The sequence below is a fragment of the Tachysurus vachellii genome, chromosome 5, assembly GCF_030014155.1.
Source record: "Tachysurus vachellii isolate PV-2020 chromosome 5, HZAU_Pvac_v1, whole genome shotgun sequence".
NCBI lineage: Eukaryota > Metazoa > Chordata > Actinopteri > Siluriformes > Bagridae > Tachysurus > Tachysurus vachellii.
Genome location: NC_083464.1, coordinates 31470168 through 31494664, shown reverse-complemented (window position 1 = coordinate 31494664; position 24497 = coordinate 31470168). Strand labels below are relative to the sequence as shown.

The 24497-nt window shown below is 40.1% G+C and overlaps 1 protein-coding gene across 3 annotated transcripts; it reads left to right on the top strand.

Moving 5' to 3' along the window:
* Positions 1-269: 269 nt before the first annotated feature.
* Positions 270-23778, top strand: ddc (dopa decarboxylase). Of its 3 annotated transcripts, none has more exons than XM_060869384.1 (15): positions 270-423; positions 3137-3181; positions 4591-4799; positions 6516-6629; positions 6847-6966; positions 11127-11261; positions 11434-11577; positions 12760-12826; positions 12960-13054; positions 15690-15757; positions 16835-16911; positions 18993-19012; positions 19960-20058; positions 21836-21937; positions 22899-23778. In XM_060869384.1, the coding sequence occupies exons 3-15, from the start codon at positions 4599-4601 to the stop codon at positions 23097-23099; spliced, it is 1443 nt and encodes a 480-aa protein (XP_060725367.1). In that variant the 5' UTR covers positions 270-423; positions 3137-3181; positions 4591-4598; the 3' UTR covers positions 23100-23778. The 3 variants fall into 3 exon arrangements, with proteins under 3 accessions (XP_060725367.1, XP_060725366.1, XP_060725365.1); XM_060869383.1 differs by having other exon boundaries at positions 3137-3185; XM_060869382.1 differs by having other exon boundaries at positions 3137-3177; positions 22899-23777.
* Positions 23779-24497: the final 719 nt, after the last annotated feature.

Genomic DNA, 24497 nt, shown 5'->3' with positions numbered 1-24497 from the left:
AAGTATTTTTCAACATTATTATTTTAAAATTAATTTATTTTCAGATTTTGTTCTCATTGTGTAGAAAAAAATCTATGAAAATCTTCCATGTAAAAAATGTAAATAAAATATGGAATTTTTAATAGTATTTTGCATTTCTACATATGCAGATGGAAAGTGAGTAGGACCTCATTAACTCCTTATGAATCAGCTCTTCCTGCTGTGCTGTGCTGCACTCTGATTGGTCGCCTGAATGTGCACTGAGCAGATAAAGACACGGGCTCCTGTATTCTGCTCTGCACTGGACGACTGTGTGTATGTAGGTGTGTGTGCACGTGTGTCTGTGTGCGTTTGTGTGTGTGTTTTACAGACCGAAAAGGGTGTGAGTGAACACAGAGGAGGAGGAGGAAAAGGAGGACTGCCTTTTTTTTTCTGACTGAATCTGTAAGTACACTGTGTTTAAACATTACCTGGTCAAGTGATGTGTCTAAGTGTCAGTGTGTGTGAGTGAGTGTCAGTGTGTGTGAGTGTGAGTGAGTGTGTGTGTGAGTGTTAGTGAGTGTGTGAGTGTCTGTGTGTGTGAGTGTCTGTGTGTGTGTGAGTGTCAGTGTGTGTGAGTGTTAGTGTGTGTGAGTGTGAGAGTGGTCACACTTGTTGAATGATCAGGTCAGAGAGCAAGGTTCAGTGTGGAAATAAGTCATAGGCATACTGAATTTACTGCTTTGCCTTTCGTGTGTGTGTGTGTGTGTGTGTGTGTGTGTGTGAAAAAACCTGTATGCATAATTAACTCTAACAATACTTCTTGAACAATGTATTGGAATTCTGTAGTCCCTAAAACAAAATATTTTGTAAAATGTTATGTTTTCAAGGCTGTGTGTGTGTGTGTGTGTGTGTGTGTGTGTGTGTGTGTGAGTGTGTGGAGTCACTGGCCCTTCTCAGTAAAAGCGGAGGGGTTTAAGAGTGTTAAAACTATTTGCCATCATGTAATCAAATATACCTGTAACCCTGTGGGTGAGCTGATGACCTCTCTCTCTCTCTCTCTCTCTCTCTCTCTCTTTATCTATCTTTCTCTCTCACACACACACCTGCATTAGAGTGTATTAATGTGGATTAGAAAGTGTTTACTGGAGAGTAGTAGAGACAGCAGAGCTTGTGAGATTATTCACCAGCGTCATCACTCCTTCAGAATATTCCATGCTTCCTGTTGTGAGATGTTTCACGATAGTTTAAGCGATGAGTTTGGGAAGAGCTTTGACTTTATACTTTTGAATATTATTTATAAACCTTAACATTCTAGCTAATTTAACAAGCATGTTTGCAAGCAGCTAGTTTACCCTAACCTTATTTGTTTAGATCTGATGAAGAATATTAACGGTTTTTACCAGTAAAATGGTGTTTTGTTCCACCAGCAGAAAGGAACCCGACTTTTTCGATCGGTATAAACAAATTAATTTATTTTATCTGCAAGTCTAATAAAACTCGAGTCAGGACTCTCTTGGCTTTTAATGTGAGCTGTTTGCTTTTCTTTCTGTTAGATACACTGAATTACGCCTTCAAATTTGAGATTCTTTTTAATGAACAGGCACTTGGGGGCATGTTAAAGATCAGAAACAGGTTTGATATCACCATATACTTTTAGAGAGGATTTAGTCTTTTTACTATTACTAGTAGGCTAGGTAATAACTAGGCTAGGTAAGAAGTGGCAACTCCACAAAATATACCTTGCTGACATAACAGAGAGATCGAGATCGAGATAAAAATATAAAGAGAACGTGAGCTCAGCTGGCTCACTGCTAGTTCTGTAAAAACTCTATACGTCTTCTCTGTGCTTCTACCATATTTGCAGGATGAGATCAAATACCTCACAGTGTGTGCACACAATCTCCAGTAAAAATGCTCAGATATTATTCAAGGAGGTTGTTAACCTTATAGGACAAAGCTGTCATAGGATTCTTTGTACGTTTACTGCCACAGTGAAATCTTAATGACAATCTTTTTCTTGTACCACAACAATGCTTTGTTTATCAACATTAATATTAGGTTAAACTTTGTTTTTTTTTTTTATTCAGAAATTGTTTGTACAGTTAGTATTCATGCTGAATATCTTTCTCCACTTCTTAAGTTTTTCTTCATAAGTTTATTTCAAGCTACAAAGGTCCATATACTCTTTGTGTGATTTGTGTTTTCCTGTGGCACACAACTTTACCAAAATGGGCTCCTAGGCTCCTAGGAGACTACAGAGGTGTGCAAGAAATATCTGGACATAAAAATGTACAATTCACAGTTACAGACTTAAATAATCTGTTTAAGACTCAGTTCTTGGTCGTATATATATTGGTCAAAAAGCAGACATATATATATATATATATATATATATATATATATATATATATATATATATATATATATATATATATATATATATATATATATATATATTTATAACATTTGTATACTTGGTAGAATAAATAAGAAGGCACCTAAAACCACAAGACTTGTGTAAATATGTAGAGTATATAGATAGATGTAGCGTCGACGAATGGCATGAATCATCTCGAATGGTGAGTGGAATCACAGGCGATAAAGTATTTTACTGTCAATTGTACTATCCAATTGTTCTACATTATTTGAATTCTAAGATTGTAATTCTTCAATATCTAGAATTTCATATTTAAAGGAAAATTATAGAAGTTTATAATAACTTGTGTGAAGTGTGACAAATTGCCCGATGACGCCTGAGATATAGGTAGTTCGGATAAGCGGTAGAAAATGAATGAATGAATGAAAAAGTGGGACAAATACTAGCTGTGTGCAACGCTAATAATAATAAATAGCCTTAACTTTTTTGATTTGAATCAGTTTGCATTTTTACATGTGATTCGTAGCAACAAAATTTAAAATTGTGATTTTATTGTGTCTTCTTTGATTTACGTTAGAACGTTAAACACTGAAGTGGACTTTATTCTTTATTCTTGTAGCATAAATTATTTACAATTGCATTATTTGTCTTAAAATTCCGACTTACTTTCATGACTTTGTATGTTGGAAATGGCGCATAGTATAAATATGTAAGTTTATATAAATATAGCATAAGTGCTTTATTTTTAAACAAAAGCTTATTTCAGTGTTATTTATTCATTTTTATGTGTATTTACAGAATCAGTTTGGTTGGACCAACTTCTGTTACCTTAATTATCAGTAAGTAAGTAAGTAAGTAAGTAAGTACTGCTTGATGCTTATTATTCTTTTAACTTACAAACTTCAGCAGCTTAGAAAGTTCTGCATTGTTCTGAACTAAATTCTGGTGTACAGACCTTGTAGTTTCTACATAATTGACTACATACATACTTTTAGCTAACATTATACATATATAAAATAAAGTGCTACTGTAATTTACATGTGGATTGCAAATAGTATCCGAATAAATTTGAACATCCAGATAAAGGTATTTAAGGGTTATCACAATCTTTGCTGGGGAAGTCGTGGCCTAATGGTTAGAGAGTCTGACTCTTAACCCTAAAGGTTGTGGGCTCGAGTCTCGGGCCGGCCATGACTGAGGTGCCCTTGAGCAAGGCACCGAACCCCCCCAACTGCTCCCCGGGCGCCACAGCATAAATGGCTGCCCACTGCTCCGGGTGTGTGTTCACTGCTGTGTGTGTGTGTGTGTGCACTTTGGATGGGTTAAATGCAGAGAACGAATTCTGAGTATGGGTCATCGTACTTAGCCGTATGTCACGTCACTTTTTAAAATTTTTTTTTTAGAAATTATTATTCTTTCTATATTTTTGTGTTGGATCTGTTTTCCAAAGTTAAAATATATTTATGTCAATGAGGTGCAAATGCATACAGTTGCATTGTTAATAAAACCAACCACCTAGTGTTAGTATTTGACTATTTATTTCACTGTAAATATTATACTCTGTATAAAGAAAATTACTCACTCACTCACTCATTTTCTACCGCTTATTCGAACTACCTCGGGTCACGGGGAGCCTGTGCCTATCTCAGGCGTCATCGGGCATCAAGGCAGGATACACCCTGGACGGAGTGCCAACCCATCGCAGGGCACACACACACACTCTCATTCACTCACACAATCACACACTACGGACAATTTTCCAGAGATGCCAATCAACCTACCATGCATGTCTTTGGACCGGGGGAGGAAACCGGAGTACCCGGAGGAAACCCCCGAGGCACGGGGAGAACATGCAAACTCCACACACACAAGGCGGAGGCAGGAATCGAACCCCCAACCCTGGAGGTGTGAGGCGAACGTGCTAACTACTAAGCCACCGTGCCCCCCTAAAGAAAATTAAATATATCTAAAAAAAAAAATAAAAAATCTAATGTATTCAAAAATAATAAAAAAAAAAAAATTCATATTTGGGATTGGAATGCACTTGTAGAATTTCATGAATGAAGGTTAATTAAATATTTTTAAAAATACAAGACAATCAAAACGTTCAGTTTTAAATTATATTAATTTTTCAAGGTGCACTATTTCCACAGTTATTTAAATTTAAAGTCAATTTTTAGCTCACGAGAGACCCGAGTTTGTATGAAAAGACATAAATGTCTATTATTACAGTAAGCCCAAAATCTGTCCAGGCGTCAAGATGGACATCGCAGAATTCCGCAGGCGAGGGAAGGAGATGGTGGACTATATAGCCGACTACCTGGAGAACATTGAGAAAAGGAACGTTTACCCTGAAGTGGAGCCCGGATACCTACGAGCACTAATTCCTGAGGTGGCTCCTGATGAGCCAGAGACGTATGAAGACGTGGTTAAGGACATCGAGAGGGTCATCATGCCTGGGGTGAGTCTGGTGCTTTTTAGCACAATGCTGCTAATGAGTCATGCTCATGCATCATCCCATTTTGTTTAGTGTTGTCCATGTTAGCATTTTGGTGGAACGTGGCTCTATATCCAGTGCACTCTGATGCCATGCAGGGAAATCCAGAAAACCGCCTTGGCTTTCCACAACGTAACTATTGACCCTGTCATTGCTAACTGTGAATACTACCTGGAGTCATACAGGATGATTTGTTTCAGCTATTACTACTGTAAATAACAATGAATGCTAAAGATTATATATAAATGATAAAAGTGTCTTTTCTTAATGTTTCCTTAGATGGATTCAGATGGTTTCGAAAATATAATTGTACTGATGATTTAAGTCAAAAGAAATTTGTTGGATTTGTAGCATAAACGATACTAGCGTAAGGAGCACAAGTGAAGGACGTGTAAAACTACAGTTCCAGTGAAATATTAATTCAATGAAAGACAATAAACACACTATGAGGGATTTTACACACTACTTCAGTCAGTTGTGTTAGTGTTCACTTTCCATTTAGTCCTTATAATGTAAAATTCATTGTTGCCCTTAGAGCCATTTGTGGCACCTTTGTTAGTGCACATTAAACCGTATTAATGACTCATGTTGGGAAAGTCCTGTATGGAGCTCAGCTGCCTTTCTCTCACACGCATGGAATTACTTTAAACCTGGAAAACAGAGTGATGTCATTCATATTGACATGAGCAATGAATCAGCTGCAACTAAACTACAGTAAAGAAGGGTACGACATACAACAATAAGATTTCTAATAGTCTATTTATTGTCAACCCTGTATTCTTTCTTTCCTTCTTTCTTTCTTTCTTTCTTTCTTTCTTGCTTGATGAATGGATGGATTGATTTATTGACGGATGGATTAACTTTCCCTGGTTATTTCCCAACCACCCACATAGATCTTTTTTCCTTCCTTCCTTCCTTCCTTCCTTCCTTCCTTCCTTCCTTGTTCCTTCCTTCCTTCTTTTCTGTATTGTTGGATGAATAGGTAGCTTGATTAATTAAAGGATGAATTGTTTTTTCCTCCCTTCCTTCCTTCCTTCCTTCCTTCCTTCCTTCCTTCCTTCCTTGCCTCCTCCATTAGTTCCTCTTTCTTTCTTTCTTTCTTTCATTCATTCTTTCTTTCTTTCTTTATGAATGAATGGATGGGTTGAATAATTAAAGGATGGATTAATTTTCCCTGGTTATTTCCCAACCACCCACAAAGATCTTTTTTCCTTCCTTCCTTCCTTCCTTCCTTCCTTCCTTGCCTCCTCCAATAGTTCCTCTTTCTTTCTTTCTTTCTTTCTTTCTTTCTTTCTTTCTTTCTTTCTTTCTTTCTTAAATTAACAATGAGCTACAATACTTAAATATGTATTTTCCATCCATCCACCCATCCTTCTGTCAGTCTATCTTTCCATTCATCTATCCAACTGTCCATATTTCTTTCTCCCTCAAACAGTTGGTCAGTAATTTCCTCCTCATTCCTTTTCCATCTATTTAAAAATGAATCATTTCATCCATCAGTCCATCCCTTCATTTATCTTTCCATTAGTTTATTGTTGCACACATTCACACATCCATCCTTACGTTATTCAATAACGAATACAGTGTTTTGTTTGTTGAGTATGTTGAAGCCCTTGGGATGTGGCAAAAATGTAAAATACACACAGGACTCAAATGTTGTTTTTTTTTTCTTTCTTTCAGGTCACCCATTGGCACAGCCCGTATTTCTATGCCTACTTTCCCTCTGCCAACTCCTTCCCTGCATTACTAGCAGACATGCTGTCAGGTGGAATCGGCTGCGTTGGATTCTCCTGGGTATTTATCTTTTCTACACCATCCATCTTTGGTTTTGTTCTTTCTCGGCTTTCTTGATGGATTGGATGCAGGGATGTAAAAGTTAATGGGTTGTATTCACTTTTCTTTTCTTCATTTTAATCTCCATCTATTTTTCTGCCTATCCGTCCGTCCATCCATGCTTCTTTTATCTATATTAACTTCCCCCTTAGCTGATGTTTGTTTTGTTGTGTCCCAGGCATCGAGTCCGGCTTGTACTGAGCTGGAGACGGTCGTGCTGGACTGGCTGGGGAAAATGCTGAAGCTGCCCGAGGAGTTTCTAGCAGGAACAAACGGCGAAGGAGGCGGCGTGATTCAGGTGAGCTCCGGAAACTTTAATTATAATTATATAGAGAAAATATTTTAAAAACACCTAATAAAGTTGTGCTCAAGGATAAAAAATCAAATATTAACCAGCGATATGCAACATTTCTTTGTGTACCCTTTTATTTGTTTTGCAATAGATGTTCTCATACGTAGATTAGAGAAATTAGAAATAGTTTCATATGATATCACAGGAGAGAAGGAGAAGGAGATATGAAGGAGAGGTTTATTTTTCCTTCCAGGAAGGACGCCAGTGTCGCTGCTTTGTAACACTCAGAGACTTTGTGGTTTATTTATTGAGAGAGAGATAGAGAGAGAGACAGCGACAGAGAGAGGGAGAGACAGAGAGTGAGGGAGAGACAGAGAGAGACAGAGAGAGAGAGTGAGAGAAAGAGAGAGGGAGAGAGAGTGAGAGAAAGAGAGAGGGAGAGAGAGACAGAGAGAGAGAGAGTGAGGGAGAGACAGCAAGAGAGAGAGAGAGCGAGAGAGAGAGAGCGAGAGACAGTGAGAGACAGGGAAAGAGAGAGGGAGAGACACAGAGAGAGAGAGGAGAGAGCAAGAGAGAGCGAGAGAGAGAGAGTGAGGGAGAGAGAGAGAGTGAAGGAGAGAGCAAGAGAGAGCGAGAGAGAGAGAGAGACAGACAGAGAGAGAGTGAGAGAGAGAGAGAGGCCAGAAGGGAAGGGACTATTTAGTTTCAGCATTAAACATGACATTAACTAGATAAAAGTTATGTGTCAATATTCTAGAGACAATAATCAGCATTGCATCATTGATTGTTTTACTAGAACAACATGAAGCATCATTGATTGTTTTACTAGAACAACACGTCCCTCGGAAGTGTTTTATTCCTAATGTTAAAATCAATCCCGTTTCACCTTGAGCCCTTTTCTCTTGACACCATATTGGATTTTGACACCGAGGTCCCAGCAGACGATTACATTTTAACCATCTTGGAGAAATCCATCACGGCTGCATGCTGGAAAGCGGTGGCTGCTCATTCAAACAGCAATTTGTTGCTCATCAAACTGCGTTTATGTGGCCCGTCTGCTGGAAATTGGCTTTTACGGCGTCAGCTGTAGACAAGTCATGGCGGCATGAGATGAGCGCAATTTACCTTAATGTCCGAGTTAGACGTCATGTGTTACAGCTGGGTCCGTGAGTGAGAGTGTGTGTCAGTGTGTCTCCTCCTCCTCCACATTCTCTTTTGTGCTTTTTCAAAACACGATGCTCACTATGGCAACAAAGAGCTCTCACTTCCTGTCTGTGGGATTGAGGGGGTTGGTGCTGTAAATGATGCTTAGAACCAGATCTGTACAGAGAGGAGCAGGAGTGTTGATTAAATTTACATTTAAATAACATTAAGTTGATGTGTTGTTTGCTTCGTCCCGTGTTTCGTGCGCCTAGGTCTTAACTGACCTTTAACTGTAGGCTCTGATTATTTGATGTACTTTAAATATACACAAGTTATTTATTAGCTTATTAGATTATACAGAACTTTTGTTTTGTGATGTTGTTAATGTGGATTCAGGGACTTATTAAAACAGCTGCTTGGTGATTTTTCCTGTTTCTATGTTTGCAAAAAAAGCAGGGAGTTTATATTATTATGGTTATTGACGAATCAAAACCAGACCTTCATTGGACTGGAGCCCTGTAATTAGTGTAAGTAGTGTAATTAGTCCTGTGTACTGTATGCAGTGAGCGTCTCAATGAGAACAGCTCACTTTTGTTCTTCACACATTGACTAGGACATTTTAGGAAAAACAAAATTCAATAATTTGAACCCTTTTTAATCTGACACTTTCAATCAGTATAAACAAACGAATGATTTTGTGGTCACACGTTTTGGCTTTCAGTGTGAGACGTGTGTGTGTTTTTCACATCTGTAAAAGAAACACTTATGATAAACTACTAATTCTTAAAGCCCTGAGTGTCTACTTTCATATTAGTGTCGGATTAACCACCACTGTGGAGTTAACAGACACACATGTAATTTGTGTATAAAATATATACACAGATAGAATTGTGTAGTTGTTACGGCAAACCTGCAATTATACAGTTTTCAACAGACTGGTGTAACATTAAGGTCTTAAAAGCGTGTGTGTGTGTGTGTGTGTGTGGTGCGTGTGTGTGTGGTGCGTGTGTGGTGCATGTGTGTGTGTGTGTAGTGCGTGCGCGCATGTGTGGTGTGTGTGTGTGTGTGTGTGTGTGTGTGATGGGTGGGTGGGTGTCTGTTTGCCATAAAGGCAAAGGATCAAAGTAAATGTCTGGCTCACAGCTAAGCTGATTCAAGGTGTCGGTGGTGTTTGAATTGGTGCAGCTACAGACTGTGTGTGTGTGTGTGTGTGTGTGTGTGTGTGTGTGTGTGTGTGTGTGTGTGTGTGTGTGTGTGGTGTCTGTGGTGCGTGTGTGTGTGTGTGTGTGTGTGTGTGTGTGTGTGTGGTGCGTGTGTGTGGTGCTTACGTGCGTGCGTGCGTGTGTGTGTGTGTGGTGCTTGTGGTCCGTGTGTGTGTGTGTGTGTGGTGCGTGTGTGTGTGTGTGTGTGTGTGTGTGTGTGTGTGGTGCGTGTGTGTGTGTGTGTGTGTGTGTGTGTGTGTGAGAAAATGTGGATAAAAATAAATCATGTGAAAATAAACTAAATCAGCGTAAAATTAAATGACTCAAAAAAAACATCATGAAAATAAATAAATTGTGAAATTTTAGTCAATCAGGCTCCAAAAAATATCACAGGTGAAAATGAATCATGTAAAAAAAGGATAAAGAAATCATGTGCAAAAAAAAATAAAAAATCACACGAATATTAATTAATTGTGTTAAAAATCACTATTTATACTTTAATCTTTAAGATTAAGGAAAATCATTGCAAAATATTTCATTTGTATGTAAAAAAAAATAAATTATACATTTATTTATTTAGGTTTACATAAATGTAATCAAATCATGTGTAAAAAGATGATTTCATTACAAAAAAAAAATAAAAATAATAATATAATATAATATAATATAATATAATATCAGTGCAGTAGTTTGTGATCTCTTCAGAAATTTCTATATTTCTGCATAAATATGTCTCAAAACATCATCAGATTTTCACACAAGGACTAAATATCATACTTGGTTATTGTTTGTTGAAAAAAATGATCCACTATTACAAATGTTTGAGTGGATGTAGGTATGAGAACCTTTGCGTTCAGTGTCTGTTGTGACCTTCTCGTGCACCAGAAACTGTAAATAAATTTTGTCTGGAACCGTTGATCCGTCCTGCACAACGTCATGGAGGAATTTTATCTGATACCTCAGAACAGATTGAACTCAGGGATGTTGGTTGGTGTCCTCACTTGAACTGCTTTCTTTAGGTCCTTTCACAACATTTCTATGTCATTCAGGTAAGGACTTTAACTTGACCATTAAAACATTAACTTTCTTCCTCTTTAATCGTTCTTCAACCATTCATTGCTCCAATGCTTCAATCCACCATTTTCTTAAATAAATAAATGATCAAATCTATTATTTTTATCTCCATTGTTTGATTGGTTTTCACTTTTTCTACTTTTATGACTTGTGAAATTCTGATAATATTTATGCAGAAACATAGAACATTCTAAAAGGGTTCACAAACTTTCAAGCTCAACTGTATGTCTATAAACACTCATTCATTCATTCATCTTCTACCGCTTATCCGAACTACCTCGGGTCACGGGGAGCCTGTGCCTATCTCAGGGGTCATCGGGCATCAAGGCAAGATACACCCTGGACGGAGTGCCAATCCATCACAGGGCACACACACACACACTCTCATTCACTCACACAATCACACACTACGGACAATTTTCCAGAGATGCCAATCAACCTACCATGCATGTCTTTGGACCGGGGGAGGAAACCGGAGTACCCGGAGGAAACCCCCGAGGCACGGGGAGAACATGCAAACTCCACACACACAAGGCGGAGGCGGGAATCGAACCCCCAACCCTGGAGGTGTGAGGCCAACGTGCTAACCACTAAGCCACCGTGCACCCTCTATAAATACTGCTATATTTTTATTTACATATTTCTAATGTATTAGAATTAGATTATAGATTTATGCTACAGTTAATTAAATTAAAGCTTGCTGTAATATAAATATTAATACTAATAGTATACTTCTCTGTATTTCAGGGAACCGCTAGTGAGGCGTCTTTAGTAGCGCTGCTAGCTGCTCGCTCCAGGATGGTGAAACGGGTTCAAGCTGATCATCCTGAGTGGACCGAACTGCACATCATGTCTAAACTAGTAGCCTATACATCATCCCAGGTCAGAGTCAGGGAGAATTACTGGTTACTTCCTGGTGTGGTTTGTTAACCTTGAACACTTTCCTCCAAACCAGGACAGTGTATTAACCTGTAATTCTACATAAAGCTTTATACCCAATTGAATTGTACACTTTGGTCAAGATAATCTTTAATGGCTTGGAAACTCTTTTCAGGCTCATTCATCCGTCGAGAAAGCAGGTTTAATCGGAGTAGTGGGGATGAAAAAACTTCCCACTGACAGTAAGTTTGCCGTGAGAGGAGAGACGCTGAGGAAAGTCATTGAGGAGGACAAAGCAGCAGGTCTCATTCCCTTCTACGTAAGTGTATGGTTTCGTGAAAACATTCGCTTCATATGGAGCAGACAGTTTCAGGGGGCTTTTTACATCCATCTGCAGGTCTATAAAAAATAAAGAGGTCATAATACAATTCATTATTTTTGTAACAATTATTACAAAGTGTGCAATAATATTTTTTTAAGATTCCAACATTATTTACAGGCATATTGCTAATGGTGGATTGTGATTTCATACACTGTATAGATAGATAGACAGACAGACAGACAGACAGACAGATAGATAGATAGATAGACAGACAGACAGACAGACAGACAGACAGACAGACAGACGGATAGATAGATAGATAGATAGATAGATAGATAGATAGATAGATAGATAGATAGATAGATAGATAGATAGAAGGATGGACCTATCAGATGGATGGATGGATGGATGGATGGATGGATGTATAGATGGATGGAAGGATGGATAGATAGATGGACCGATAAATAAATGGATGGATGGATCAATAGATGGATGGATGGATGGATGGATGGATAGATAGATAGATAGATAGATAGATAGATAGATAGATAGATAGATAGATAGATAGATAGATAGAAGGATGGACCGATAAATGGATGGATGGATGGAAGGAAGGATAGATAGATGGACTGATAAACAAATGGATCGATCGATTGATCGATAGATGGACAGATGGAAGGATGGATAGATAGATAGATAGATAGATAGATAGATAGATAGATAGATAGATAGATAGATAGATAGATAATTAAATATTCAGAACAATTGCAGCTTCCAAGAGATGATAATTGTTGAATTAAGACTTGTGAGAATTTATAAGAACTATTATTTACTGATCAAGGATTTTTTTAATATATAGAAAGCAGGTTTTACAACAATTTAATTCTTTGTCATTTGTCTCATTTGTGATTTTTCAAAACATCTAAGTTTAATTTATATATTCTAACACAACTTTATGATACGATTTGAACAAGTTGTGGGTTACGTGCTGTAGCGAATTGGACATAATCCGGAGTCCGATTGTATTGTAAACAAATCTCTACATTTGTGTTTGCTATCAAATAAAATTGAAAATGCTTCTTCAGTTACTCGTATTTTATTGCTTATAGACAACCAATGTGTTTGACGTCTGTTTTTTTATGGTAATTTTTAGTGATTTATAAAATTTCTTCCCTGCAGTTTTGTGCCACACTGGGAACGACACCATCGTGTGCATTTGACCGCATCACTGAGCTCGGACCCATATGTGAGTAAACCTGCCCTTGTAATTGTCTTATCCTTTGAATTTTACTAGACTTTCTTAAGTAATATTTCAGTCACAGTGATTAGGGACATATATATTTATATATATTACTTTATTTCTCTCTTTCTGGACACAGGTTGTGCAGAGGGGATGTGGATGCACATTGACGCTGCGTACGCAGGAAGTGCGTTTATCTGTCCTGAGTTCCGACCTCTCCTGGAAGGCGTGGAGGTGAGACATGGACATAAAGAGTCTAAAATGTGTCTGACGTTTTAATATCCTCAGTAGGTTTTCCTCCATTGGAAAGACTTCAGGATTTTCCATTGCCTTTTTGTCTCATTAACTGATAAGAGACAGAGCATTTATAGCTGCTATAACATAAGTAATAATCAATGAACTTAGCCAAAGGACAAAATGACAGTAGCAGAACTTGTACTAGAAGTTCCGTGACATTAAATGCTTATTAAAAGCCAGTTATCAGTGCTGTAAAGGGAATTTTGCATTTTTGGTTAATTTATTTATGCTTGCTAGTTTGTGTCGTCTTAAATTGTTTGCTAATTTGCTTTCACTCGTGCTAGTTAGCTTAATCTTGCTAGTCTGCTTGCTGTTTCTTGCTAGTCTGGTTTCTCTTGTTGGTTAGCTAATTTCTGATCATGTCTTATTTCTTATTATTTCTTGTGAATAGCTGTGAATAGTGCCAGCCATTTCCTGCTACTTTGCTTTTGCTTGCTAATTTGCTTTGTTGGCTTTATATCACTTCAGCTTGCCACCATTTTTCTTTTTCTTTCTAGTTGTTTGTTAGTTAGCTGTTTTCCAAAACACACCTCATTATCCAAATCATCTCTAAATGTATATAAATGGTAGATGATGACTTTAAATCTTGTTGCCATATTTATCTATTAAAGCCCTTCAGGCAAAGGTCAGACCAATATGTTTTCAATATGTGTGTGTGTGTGTGTGTGTGTGTGTGTGTGTGTGTGTGGATGCACAAAAGTATTCAAATGTCAAAACTGATGTGCGCTGGAGTGAGTTATATGTGGAGAAATTGTCTGGAAATTAGAGAGGCTTTGAGTTGCTCTGGCACCCAGCTGAGTATTGTGGAGATAAGGGTAAAGTAATTTCCTGAGGCGCACACAGACCTTTAGATAAGTCCCTCCTTTTCCCGCCATAACAAAATCTCCCTGTTTATAAGCACCAGTTCAAACAATACTGTTCAGGCCATGCTTGGCTGAAAAGGCCCTGTTCTTTATCAAAAGCTGAAATGACAGCATGATGGCGCTTCCTGTATTGGGACCCGGTTGCCAGGAAACGACTGAGATGTAGCTTGCATGGCAACAATCGTGCGTTCCGTATAGCATCTACGGTTTTGCTCTCGGACCTTCGGTCTAGCGTCACTGCAGCAGATGGAGAGGATATTGAGCAAGAGACGCCTGGGTAAATAGATCGGACAGATAGAGCGCTAGCCTGTTAGATGGCAGGTGTGACAGCTGATTAAAGTTTCAAAGCAAAATTTATGCTTGTAACACAAACAACCGGGGCATTATGGGGGGAAGGGGGGGGGCGTTAAGACGAAGCTTGACCTTGATCGATTTTTTAATTAACGACACTTGCAATCTATACTGATAAAGTTAATGAGAAATATGTGAAATATGCGGAGGTCATATCAATTAAACTATCTATATCGGTCAGAGTGAGAGAGAGAGAGAGAGACAAAGAGAGAGCGAGAGAGAGAGCGAGAGAGAGGGAATGACAGAGAGACAGAGAGAGAGAGACACACACCGAGAGAGAGAGAGAGAGAGAGAGAGAGAGAGAGAGAGAGAGAGAGAGAGAGAGAGAGAGAGAGAGAGAGTGATTGACAAGGAGAGAGACAGAGAGAGAGAGAGACACACACTGAGAGAGAGACACACAGAGAGAGAGAGAGAGAGAGAGAGAGAGAGAGAGAGAGAGAGAGAGCGAGAGAGAGGAAATGACAGAGAGACAGAGAGAGAGAGACACACACCGAGAGAGAGAGAGAGAGAGAGAGAGAGAGAGAGAGAGAGAGAGAGAGAGAGAGGGAATGACAGAGAGAGAGAGAGAGAGAGAGAGAGAGAGAGAGAGAGAGAGAGAGAGAGAGAGAGGGAATGACAAGGAGAGAGACAGAGAGAGAGAGAGAGACACACACTGAGAGAGAGAGAGAGAGAGAGAGAGAGAGAGAAGGGAAGGGAATGAAAGAGAGACAGAGAGAGATAGAGACAGAGAGAGAAAGAGAGAGAGGGAATGAGAGAGAGAGAGAGAGAGAGAGAGAGAGAGAGAGAGAGAAAGAGAGAGAGGGAATGACAGAGAGAGAGAGAGAGAATGACAGAGAGAGAGAGAGAAAGAGAGAGAGACAGAGAGAGCGAAAGAGAAAGAGAGGGAATGAGAGAGAGAGAGACAGAGAGAATGACAGAGAGAGACAGAGATACAGAGAGAGAGACAGAAAGAGAGAGAGAGACCTTTATACAGTTTACAGTGAAATTCACCCCAAGTAATAGAATAAAAAATACAATAATTCTTTGAATAACACTTTATAAATCATTGACTTTATAACAACATTCTTGCTCAAAATTCCTTCATTTCCTTATTAACTGAACTGCAAACGACTGAACAGATCGAATGTCAGTTAATAACTCAGTTATTAGTCAGTTTTATTTAAGAGCTCTATGAAAGTTAATACGTGTTTTTTTTTCTGGATGTTAAAAGGACAAAGTATCTGATGTGTAGTGACTCGTCCGTGTATAAAAGCCTTTCACTAATGTTAATGTGAATAAACTTCTCTTTCACCTCGTGCGACTCCAATATTGTTTGTTTTATATTTATTTTTCTGATTTAGTTTTTTTTTTTCTTTCAGTTTGCTGATTCCTTCAACTTTAATCCTCACAAGTTGCTGCTAGTGAACTTCGACTGCTCGGCGATGTGGTGAGTTTGTGCACTTTTTCACATGTAAACACTTTATCACTTATCATATTGGGTCCCTTTTCACCAAGCAGAGTTTTCGAGACCTTTATTAGTCTTTGCTATTCGTGTGGAAATAAAAAGAGCATGAAGACAAATCCAGCTGCTGTCTCTGTCAGCGCCGGTCAAACAGGATATGAGACGGACGAGGGGACGTACGAGACGGACGGGGACGTACGAGTGCACGAGGAGGCGTATTAGGTGTTAACAATATGGCTGCTGTCTAATTTAGTGATTTTATATAATAATCTAACACCAAATTCACACATTTATTTGCACCCCAGTGTTTCTGATTTCTATAGCAGCAGATCATGCACTTTTTAGCATGTTAGCATTTCTTTAGGGTTTTTAAGGAGGAGTTTCAGTGCTTCGTTAAAGCTAAAATTTCAGTTACCTTTTGATGAATGAAATAGTAGAATTTTCTGAGACAGAGAAATTCCTTGTTAATAAATACAGCAGATGCTTTTTCTGTATTCAGGTCAAGTTAAAATGATACCAGACATGTCATGACATGCCAAGGGTGGGGCACGGTGACTTAGTGGTTAGCACGTTCACCTCACACCTCCAGGGTTGGGGGTTCGATTCCCGCCTCCGCCTTGTGTGTGTGGAGTTTGCATGTTCTCCCCGTGCCTCGGGGGTTTCCTCCGGGTACTCCGGTTTCCTCCCCCGGTCCAAAGACATGCATGGTAGGTTGATTGGCATCTCTGGAAAATTGTCCGTAGTGTGTGATTGCGTGAGTGAATGAGAGTGTGTGTGTGTACCCTGTGATGGGTTGGCACTCCGTCCAGGGTGTATCCTGCCTTGATGCCCGATGACGCCTGAGATAGACACAGGCTCCCCGTGACCCGAGGTAGTTCGGATAAGTGGTAGAAAATGAATGAATGAATGAATGAATGAATGAATGAATGAATGAATGAATACACAGATTGTTGCCCATGTAAAGTCAATAGAAACATTGATGGTCTATTTTGTGACATTTCTAAAAAATAAAAAAACAAAACATGAATTTGAATCTTGCAAAATGTTCTGAATGTCATTTAGGGTGAAGAAAAGGGCTGATATTATTGGGGCGTTTAAGATGGACCCACTTTATCTGAAACATGACCACCAAGAGTCAGGTATTTCTGCAACCAACACAACACTAACACTGAGAAAAGTATAAAACGGCCCCTAGACGCTCACGATATATTTATTATGATATAGAATTATTTATTGTAAAATGACGAGTCATACTGTATAAATGATTATTAAAACAATTTCTGGACTCTTTTACTAACCTTGACTTGGTGGCAGACAGATTTTGTTAAAATATTAATGTCACAATCACTTAAAGCTTTTAAGTTGTCCTGTGAATAGCACAAAAAATACAACGATAAAAAAAGTTCAATGTGGAATTCCTACTCGAACGTCAGGAAGGTGCTCAGCATATGATGTCGGGCCAATACAGTATATCCGCTCACACCAACAGTTTAAATATGACACTTTAAAGACTTTACTTAAACTTATCGTAGTAGTTTCTTTATATCAACCAGAAAGTAAATGACGATAAATTCACGTTAACTTTCTAGCTTGTTCTACACACACGTTTTTTATGACGGAAAACGTCACAGCTACCATGAATGCTGTAGGACGGTTAGAGTGGTCTGATGTCAAGAAGACCATGCCAAGGTTCGTTTTTGTGAATTTCCCCCTTGGCACCTAGGCAGAGGTGCAGTCTCACATGATCTACTCATGCCTGAGACCCATGGCACAGTCACCCTGCCACCTCGCCTCAGCAAAGAAGTTGTAGCTTTGTACCACTAAACCAAGTAAGGATGTCCTCGACCCACCTGCCTGCTTCCAGCCAGTATGCACCCAGGTTCCTCTGGGACATGCCAGCATGCTGGGCAGTGCCTGCCACGAGACCTTGGGTTTTTACCCAGAGGTGCAGGACTCCCAGTGGTGTTAGTAGGCACTGTGGGAGGGCATTTCCCCCACATATTTCCCCCTTGAGCTGAGCACCTCTGCACCTCGCAGCGATACAGTGCATTCTCCTGAATGGTTATACCATTGTTTACTTTGCCATGTGTTCTGTTTTGGTTCATATCCTGTCTCTTCCCCTGTTGTCAGTGGTTGTCTCCCTTGTGTATCTTTATCAATCTCACCTGGTACTTTAGTTTGTTGATTAATTTGTGTGCTCGAACCCTTATACTGTATGTCTTTGCTCTGGACAAACAATTGTTCAGCATTTGCCTGCCTGTCGTTACCGAGCCATTTGTTCTACGTATATCGTGATACTTGTTCTGTTCTCTAGGTTGTGTATTTGGATTATCCCTGACGTTGTCGTACCTCTGTCAGTGTCAAGAAAACGAAGTAGTACATGTTTTATATACAGCCAGATCTCTTCCAGCTGTCTATCATCCTCCTCTTCTGTGAAACAGCACACTCTAATTACCCATCATGCTTTTCTCTGCCTTTTGCTCATCTCCCATTCTGAGTACAATAGCAGCTCGGTGAGCAACACAGCTGTGCAGCTGCAGCCGGCCTCTAATTGCGCTGACAGCAACACAAAAGGGTGGCCGTGTCTGTCCGAACACACACACACACACACACACACACACGAACGTGCGCACACACACTTCACAGGCCTATCCATAGCTTGTGCACAAAGCCCCTTCCCACCTCAAACAACAGAAGCCTAATGAAGTTACGCTGCTCCGCTCCAGGCTTTTCTGCCTTATAAGGAATGTCATGGCCATGATGTCATCATCATCATCGTCGTCATCATCATCATCATCATCCATGCACACAGTGGTGGAACAATATTGCACTTTTCCACATGTCTGTTTCTGGTAACGGTAACAACATTAAAAGTTCTACAGTTTACATCTCAAGAACATAACGTGCAGCTTGTTTGCTTTAAGGTTTATTTTGTGTCTTTCGTTTCATCACATTCTTGAGACATACAGCAGGGTCCAAATGTCTGAGACAACACTGAAAGTCTATTTTTTATTTCCTTATTTATTGGTCTCTTTTTAAACGTAAGCCTACTGTATATTACTGTACATGAGATACATTCTGCATCTTGCGAGTCTTTCGAACATTTGTCAAGAGTTCCTCTGAAGAGGCAAACCGAATGCTTTAAGGTGATCTAACAAAATCCTTGATTGTTGTCTCAGATTCCATTCATTTACCACCATCTTCTTTTGTTTCTTTGCAGGATTAGTGACGGATTACAGAGTAAGTACTTCGATGTATTTGTTCTTATTCTGTGTTTTGTATTTGGGTGTTTTCTGTGAACCGTATTGAGCTGTACAGTATGTCATGTAGATTTTGTCTGTATTATACTGTATGCCCACACATTTCTGATGTAATGACTCTATAATCCTCCTAATAAACCTCCTGATCTACAACAGAAAGATTCTGTACATCCTAGACACGTTATCTGCTCTTTGTTTTATACAGAAATTGATTTTTGAAAGAAGACAAACACGACAACAGACTAATAAAGTAGCCTGAAGAAAAACTGGACTCTGGCAACCCTAATTTATATAGATGTAGCACAAAGATGCATCTCATTACTGTGAAGCACATTTTGCTTGTCCTGATCCCAGAGTAGTGATTTATCCTTAATAGCTTACTTTAAAGGGTGGCTTAGTGGTTAGCACGTTCGCCTCACACCTCCAGGGTTGGGGGTTCGATTCCCACCTCTGCCTTGTGTGTGTGGAGTTTGCATGTTCTCCCCGTGCCTCGGGGGTTTCCTCCGGGTACTCCGGTTTCCTCCCCTGGTCCAAAGACATGCATGGTAGGTTGATTGGCATCTCTGGAAAATTGTCCGTAGTGTGTGATTGCGTGAGTGAATGAGTGTGTGTGTGTGTGCCCTGCGATGGGTTGGCACTCCGTCCAGGGTGTATCCTGCCTTGATGCCCGATGACTCCTGAGATAGGCACAGGCTCCCCGTGACCCGAGGTAGTTCGGATAAGCGGTAGAAAATGAGTGAGTGAGTGAGTGAGTGAGAGAGAGAGCGAGCTTACTTTAAACACGCACACACACACACACTGTAGTGTTTGCCATACTCATGCTATCAGGTAGCATAATGCAGTAACGCGTACACGACAGAACAGAGCACGAACTGCTTTGGGGCATGTGTGTGTTCACGTGTCATGTCTGATCTCATCTTCTCCCAGCACTGGCAGATCCCACTGGGTCGCAGGTTCCGCTCGCTGAAATTGTGGTTCGTGATGCGTATGTACGGACGCCGAGGCCTGCAGCAGCACATCCGCAAGGTAACCTCTCAAAGCTGACCTGTCAATCAAATCATCTCTCAGAATCAAGATGGTCATTGTATGCGCGTCTAGAGGAAATGCGTTTACGTGCCTTAATGGATGTGGCTGATTTATTTGCTATAAAAAAATACGTCTAGAATAAATTTACATTACTTTTTTATCGGTATAGATGATAATACTAACAAAGTTTGAGGCTTTTTTAGACCACTACTGTTTTATGGAGCTGCTGGAGAAATGAGAACATAATTGAAGTGCTTGGCTGAGATTAAGGAAACACCTTGTCTACTTTGGATGCTGTTCTAAGTCACATTAATATCCTTAGCACGTAAGAGTTTGTGCTTCTGGAAAAAACAACATTTTGTGATATGAGTTAATGAGTGAACAGCTGCATAACCTCCTTAAAAGAAATCAGTACCAATGGGAAAGACTGTTAGCTGCCAGACAAGTCAGGATGTGTAAGGTCTTCATTCAGAGTCTTTATCAAATAGCCGTTCGGACTAAATGAAGGTTATAGGAGGTTAAATATTAGAGATGAGCGAGTACAGCATTATCTGTATCTGTATCCGTACTCAGAGTGGGTGGGGCCTAACCCAGAAGTAGGCGTCTTGTGTCTTGTGTTGTCTTGTGATGGGCGGGGCTTTAACCGGTAATAATTAATTTTTAATATTTATAACACTAGCTTACTACCTTTATGTTTTTATGAAAGACAGCAAAAACGTGTCAGACACTCAGTGTCTGGTTACTGGTTAGAGACAGCTGAAGGTTTAAAAAAGAAAAAATCTCCGACAGGCAGAGACGCAATGCGAGTCGCATTCTACCAAGCAAGTACCACATCTGAACGAACCCACGTTTACCAGAACTCTACTGGTTAGTAAGTTCGTATTATTAACGTAACAACCCGAAGTAAAAAGCTGAAGAAACCCTAAACGTTAACGGAAAAGACCCACGAACCCGAGTGACTGAGGGAGAGACAGAGAGCTGTTCTGTGTGTGACTGTGAGTGAGCAGAGCGAGACACAGCAACACAATACATCTGTATGTGTGTAGGGGAGGGGCGCTGTGACTAGCCTATCACTGTAGGGGAGGGGCGCTGTGACTAGCCTATCACTGTAGGGGAGGGGCACTGTGACTAGCCTATCACTGTAGGGGAGGGGCGCTGTGACTAGCCTATCACTGTAGGGGAGGGGCGCTGTGACTAGCCTATCACTGTAGGGGAGGGGCGCTGTGACTAGCCTATCACTGTAGGGGAGGGGCGCTGTGACTAGCCTATCACTGTAGGGGAGGGGCTCTGTGACTAGCCTATCACTGTAGGGGAGGGGCGCTGTGACTAGCCTATCACTGTAGGGGAGGGGCACTGTGACTAGTCTATCACTGTAGGGGAGGGGCGCTGTGACTAGCCTATCACTGTAGGGGAGGGGCGCTGTGACTAGCCTATCACTGTAGGGGAGGGGCTCTGTGACTAGCCTATCACTGTAGGGGAGGGGCGCTGTGACTAGCCTATCACAGAACGCTGACACAATCAGATACACAATGATGATTTTCATTCAATCCGAGCACAGATATTGACTCGTATTACTCGTATAATACTCGTACTCGGCAGAAGTGCTTTATCCGTACCGGATACTCGTTTCAGCCAAGTATCCGGCTCATCTCTATTAAATATATATATAATTAAAAACAAATCTGAACCTTGTCACTTTCAATACAAGTTCATTTGTGTCTGTAGTTACAGATTTACAATTGTGGGATTAAAACAATGCCTGATGTCATTTTTCCAGCAAGTCGCACTGGCGAAGGAGTTTGAGACTTTGGTGCTGAAAGATAAACGCTTCGAGATCTGTGCTGAAGTGGTGCTCGGCCTGGTCTGCTTCAGATTAAAGGTGGGATGTGCAAGGATTAAAACTCTCAGTTGTAGGTATGAATGAATGAAATGAAGAGCTGTGAACCTGCTCGTTCATCCAATTAACCAATCAACACAATCGTGTGGCTGATAAACTCAATCTTATTATCAAACCTCACAATGGGGAAAATGTTATCTGGCATGGTGAGACATCCAGTGATTGCGAGGCACTTGTGTGTCCAGATCTTCCATCTTGATGAGAGAACTCAGAGGAGAACAGTGTAGTTAGACTGGTTTAACTAAACGTTGGCTGGAATAACTGCTCTGTACAACTGTGGTGAGCGGAAAAGTATCTCAGAATGGCCAACATTTTAGCAGCAGATGATCACCTCAGGTTCCACACCTGTCTTCATCCAAGCTTTAACTGGATAGATAAATAAATAAAAAGACAGTGAGGAGGGGGACACGGTGGCTTAGTGGTTAGCACGTTCACCTCATACCTCCAGGGTTGGGGGTTCGATTCCCGCCTCCGCCTTGTGTGTGTGGAGTTTGCATGTTCTCCCCGTGCCTCGGGGGTTTCCTCCGGGTACTCCGGTTTCCTCCCCCGGTCCAAAGACATGCATGGTAGGTTGATTGGCATCTCTGGAAAATTGTCCGTAGTGTGTGATTGTGTGAGTGAATGAGTGTGTGTGTGTGTGCCCTGTGATGGGTTGGCACTCCGTCCAGGGTGTATCCTGCCTTGATGCCCGATGACGCCTGAGATAGGCACAGGCTCCCCGTGACCCGAGGTAGTTCGGATAAGCGGTAGAAAATGAATGAATGAATGAATGACAGTGTGAATAAATGCGACAGATTTATAATGTAAAACCCACAAACAAAACAACTTTGTGAGACACCAGTATAGAAAGTCTAGAAAGTATTTATAGAGATACAAAACAACTTTTTTTATATATTCATTTTGACAAACATCATGTTTATTTGTTCTCGTGCGTACCGCTCAGGGGTCCAACGACCTGAACGAAACCCTGCTGAAGAGAATCAACGCCAGTCGCAGGATCCACCTGGTGCCTTGCCAGCTGGCCGGTCAGTTCGTGCTGCGCTTGGCTGTGTGCGCTCGCACCACCGAGTCCCGGCACATTCGCACGACCTGGACTCTCATCACTCAGCTGGCGTCCGAGCTTCTCCATGAGAACCAACACTAGCACGCCATGCTCGCTAATCATTACTCTCTTACGCACATCCTGCTGCTGCTGCAATTCTTTCTCGTCTCTCTCTCTCTGTTTGTTTGTTTGGGTGCGTGAGATCTATCAGTGTCTGCAAAGTGATATTATACAGTAAAGTCTAAGAGTCCACTACCAAATATATATTAATAACAATCATGGCTATTGATCCTTTTCCTGTGTGAAACAGCACACACCTAAAGTGTTTTGTTGGATGGAAGATTGGTCAAGAAATCAAGTCCATTCCTAACTAAAGTGTAGTAGATGAATTGGACGAACGTCTCGCTGTTTTCTTAACGTTGCTTCTTCCTGATGTTTCTCTCATTTCTACATTTATTGAATAATGTTGAATTATAAGGTGCCGGTGATTCATTTACAATAAACTGTTCATTCTTCTCTGTTTTTGTTTGCCATCAGAACAATTTTAAATTTATTTTTTTATTTTCACAGTGTACAAAGAAGGTAAGAAAGAGTGCATCGATAATCCAAACAAGCCTCGTACGTTTTTTTTTTCCTGGCATCGGAAAAAATGGTCAACAAAGTTTCCTAAACAAAAATGAATAAAATTGTTATTGTTTGTGCTTTTGCTCCCAAATCATGAACAATTCCTGACGTTTCTGATTTTGTTATAAATGAAATGGTACTGGACTTGCCTATATTTTCCTATATATGTGTCTATAGAGAATTATTCATTGTTCAAAAAAAATATATATATATATATATATATATATATATATATATATATATATATATATATATATATATATACGTATATATATATCGTCACTGTCAGACGGAATCCTCGTATCTCCAAAACCGTTATTTTTCAGGAAATTAAAAAAACGCCGTACCTTATCTGCAGTACACAGGGTTTAGTCCGCGTTGCAGTGGATTGTCTTGCGCTAAATTCCTGTCCTCAGACGAGCACCAGAACTAGCGGGGGTCAAGATTTTTTTTTCTTTGAGCCCAGTGTTTTGAAGACATTTACCTCAGAAGACGTGTTGATTCGTTGCGACTCTTCTTAAGGAGAAATATGCCGTGAAGCTCTCCCGCGGAGTGAGGAAGAGGTGGACAGTTGAAGTGTCCAATGGAGTTATGAGATTTGCGCTCAAGCTATTTTCAAGACTTTAGATTAGTTAATAACTTGTAAAAATAACAGACCCACGTGGGGACTGACCAATAGCATCCATATGTGAAAAAATATGAAATGGACCAAATTTGGACATACGAGGTTTCTGCCCGACAGCGACGATATATAAAATATGTGGGTTATCATTCATACCTGGTGTTGGATTTGTGGTGTCTGTCTACCAGCGCCCGCAAACTCTTATTGTTAGTGGTGGTCTTGGTCTTGTTACTGTTAATAATCAGCGAATTGAA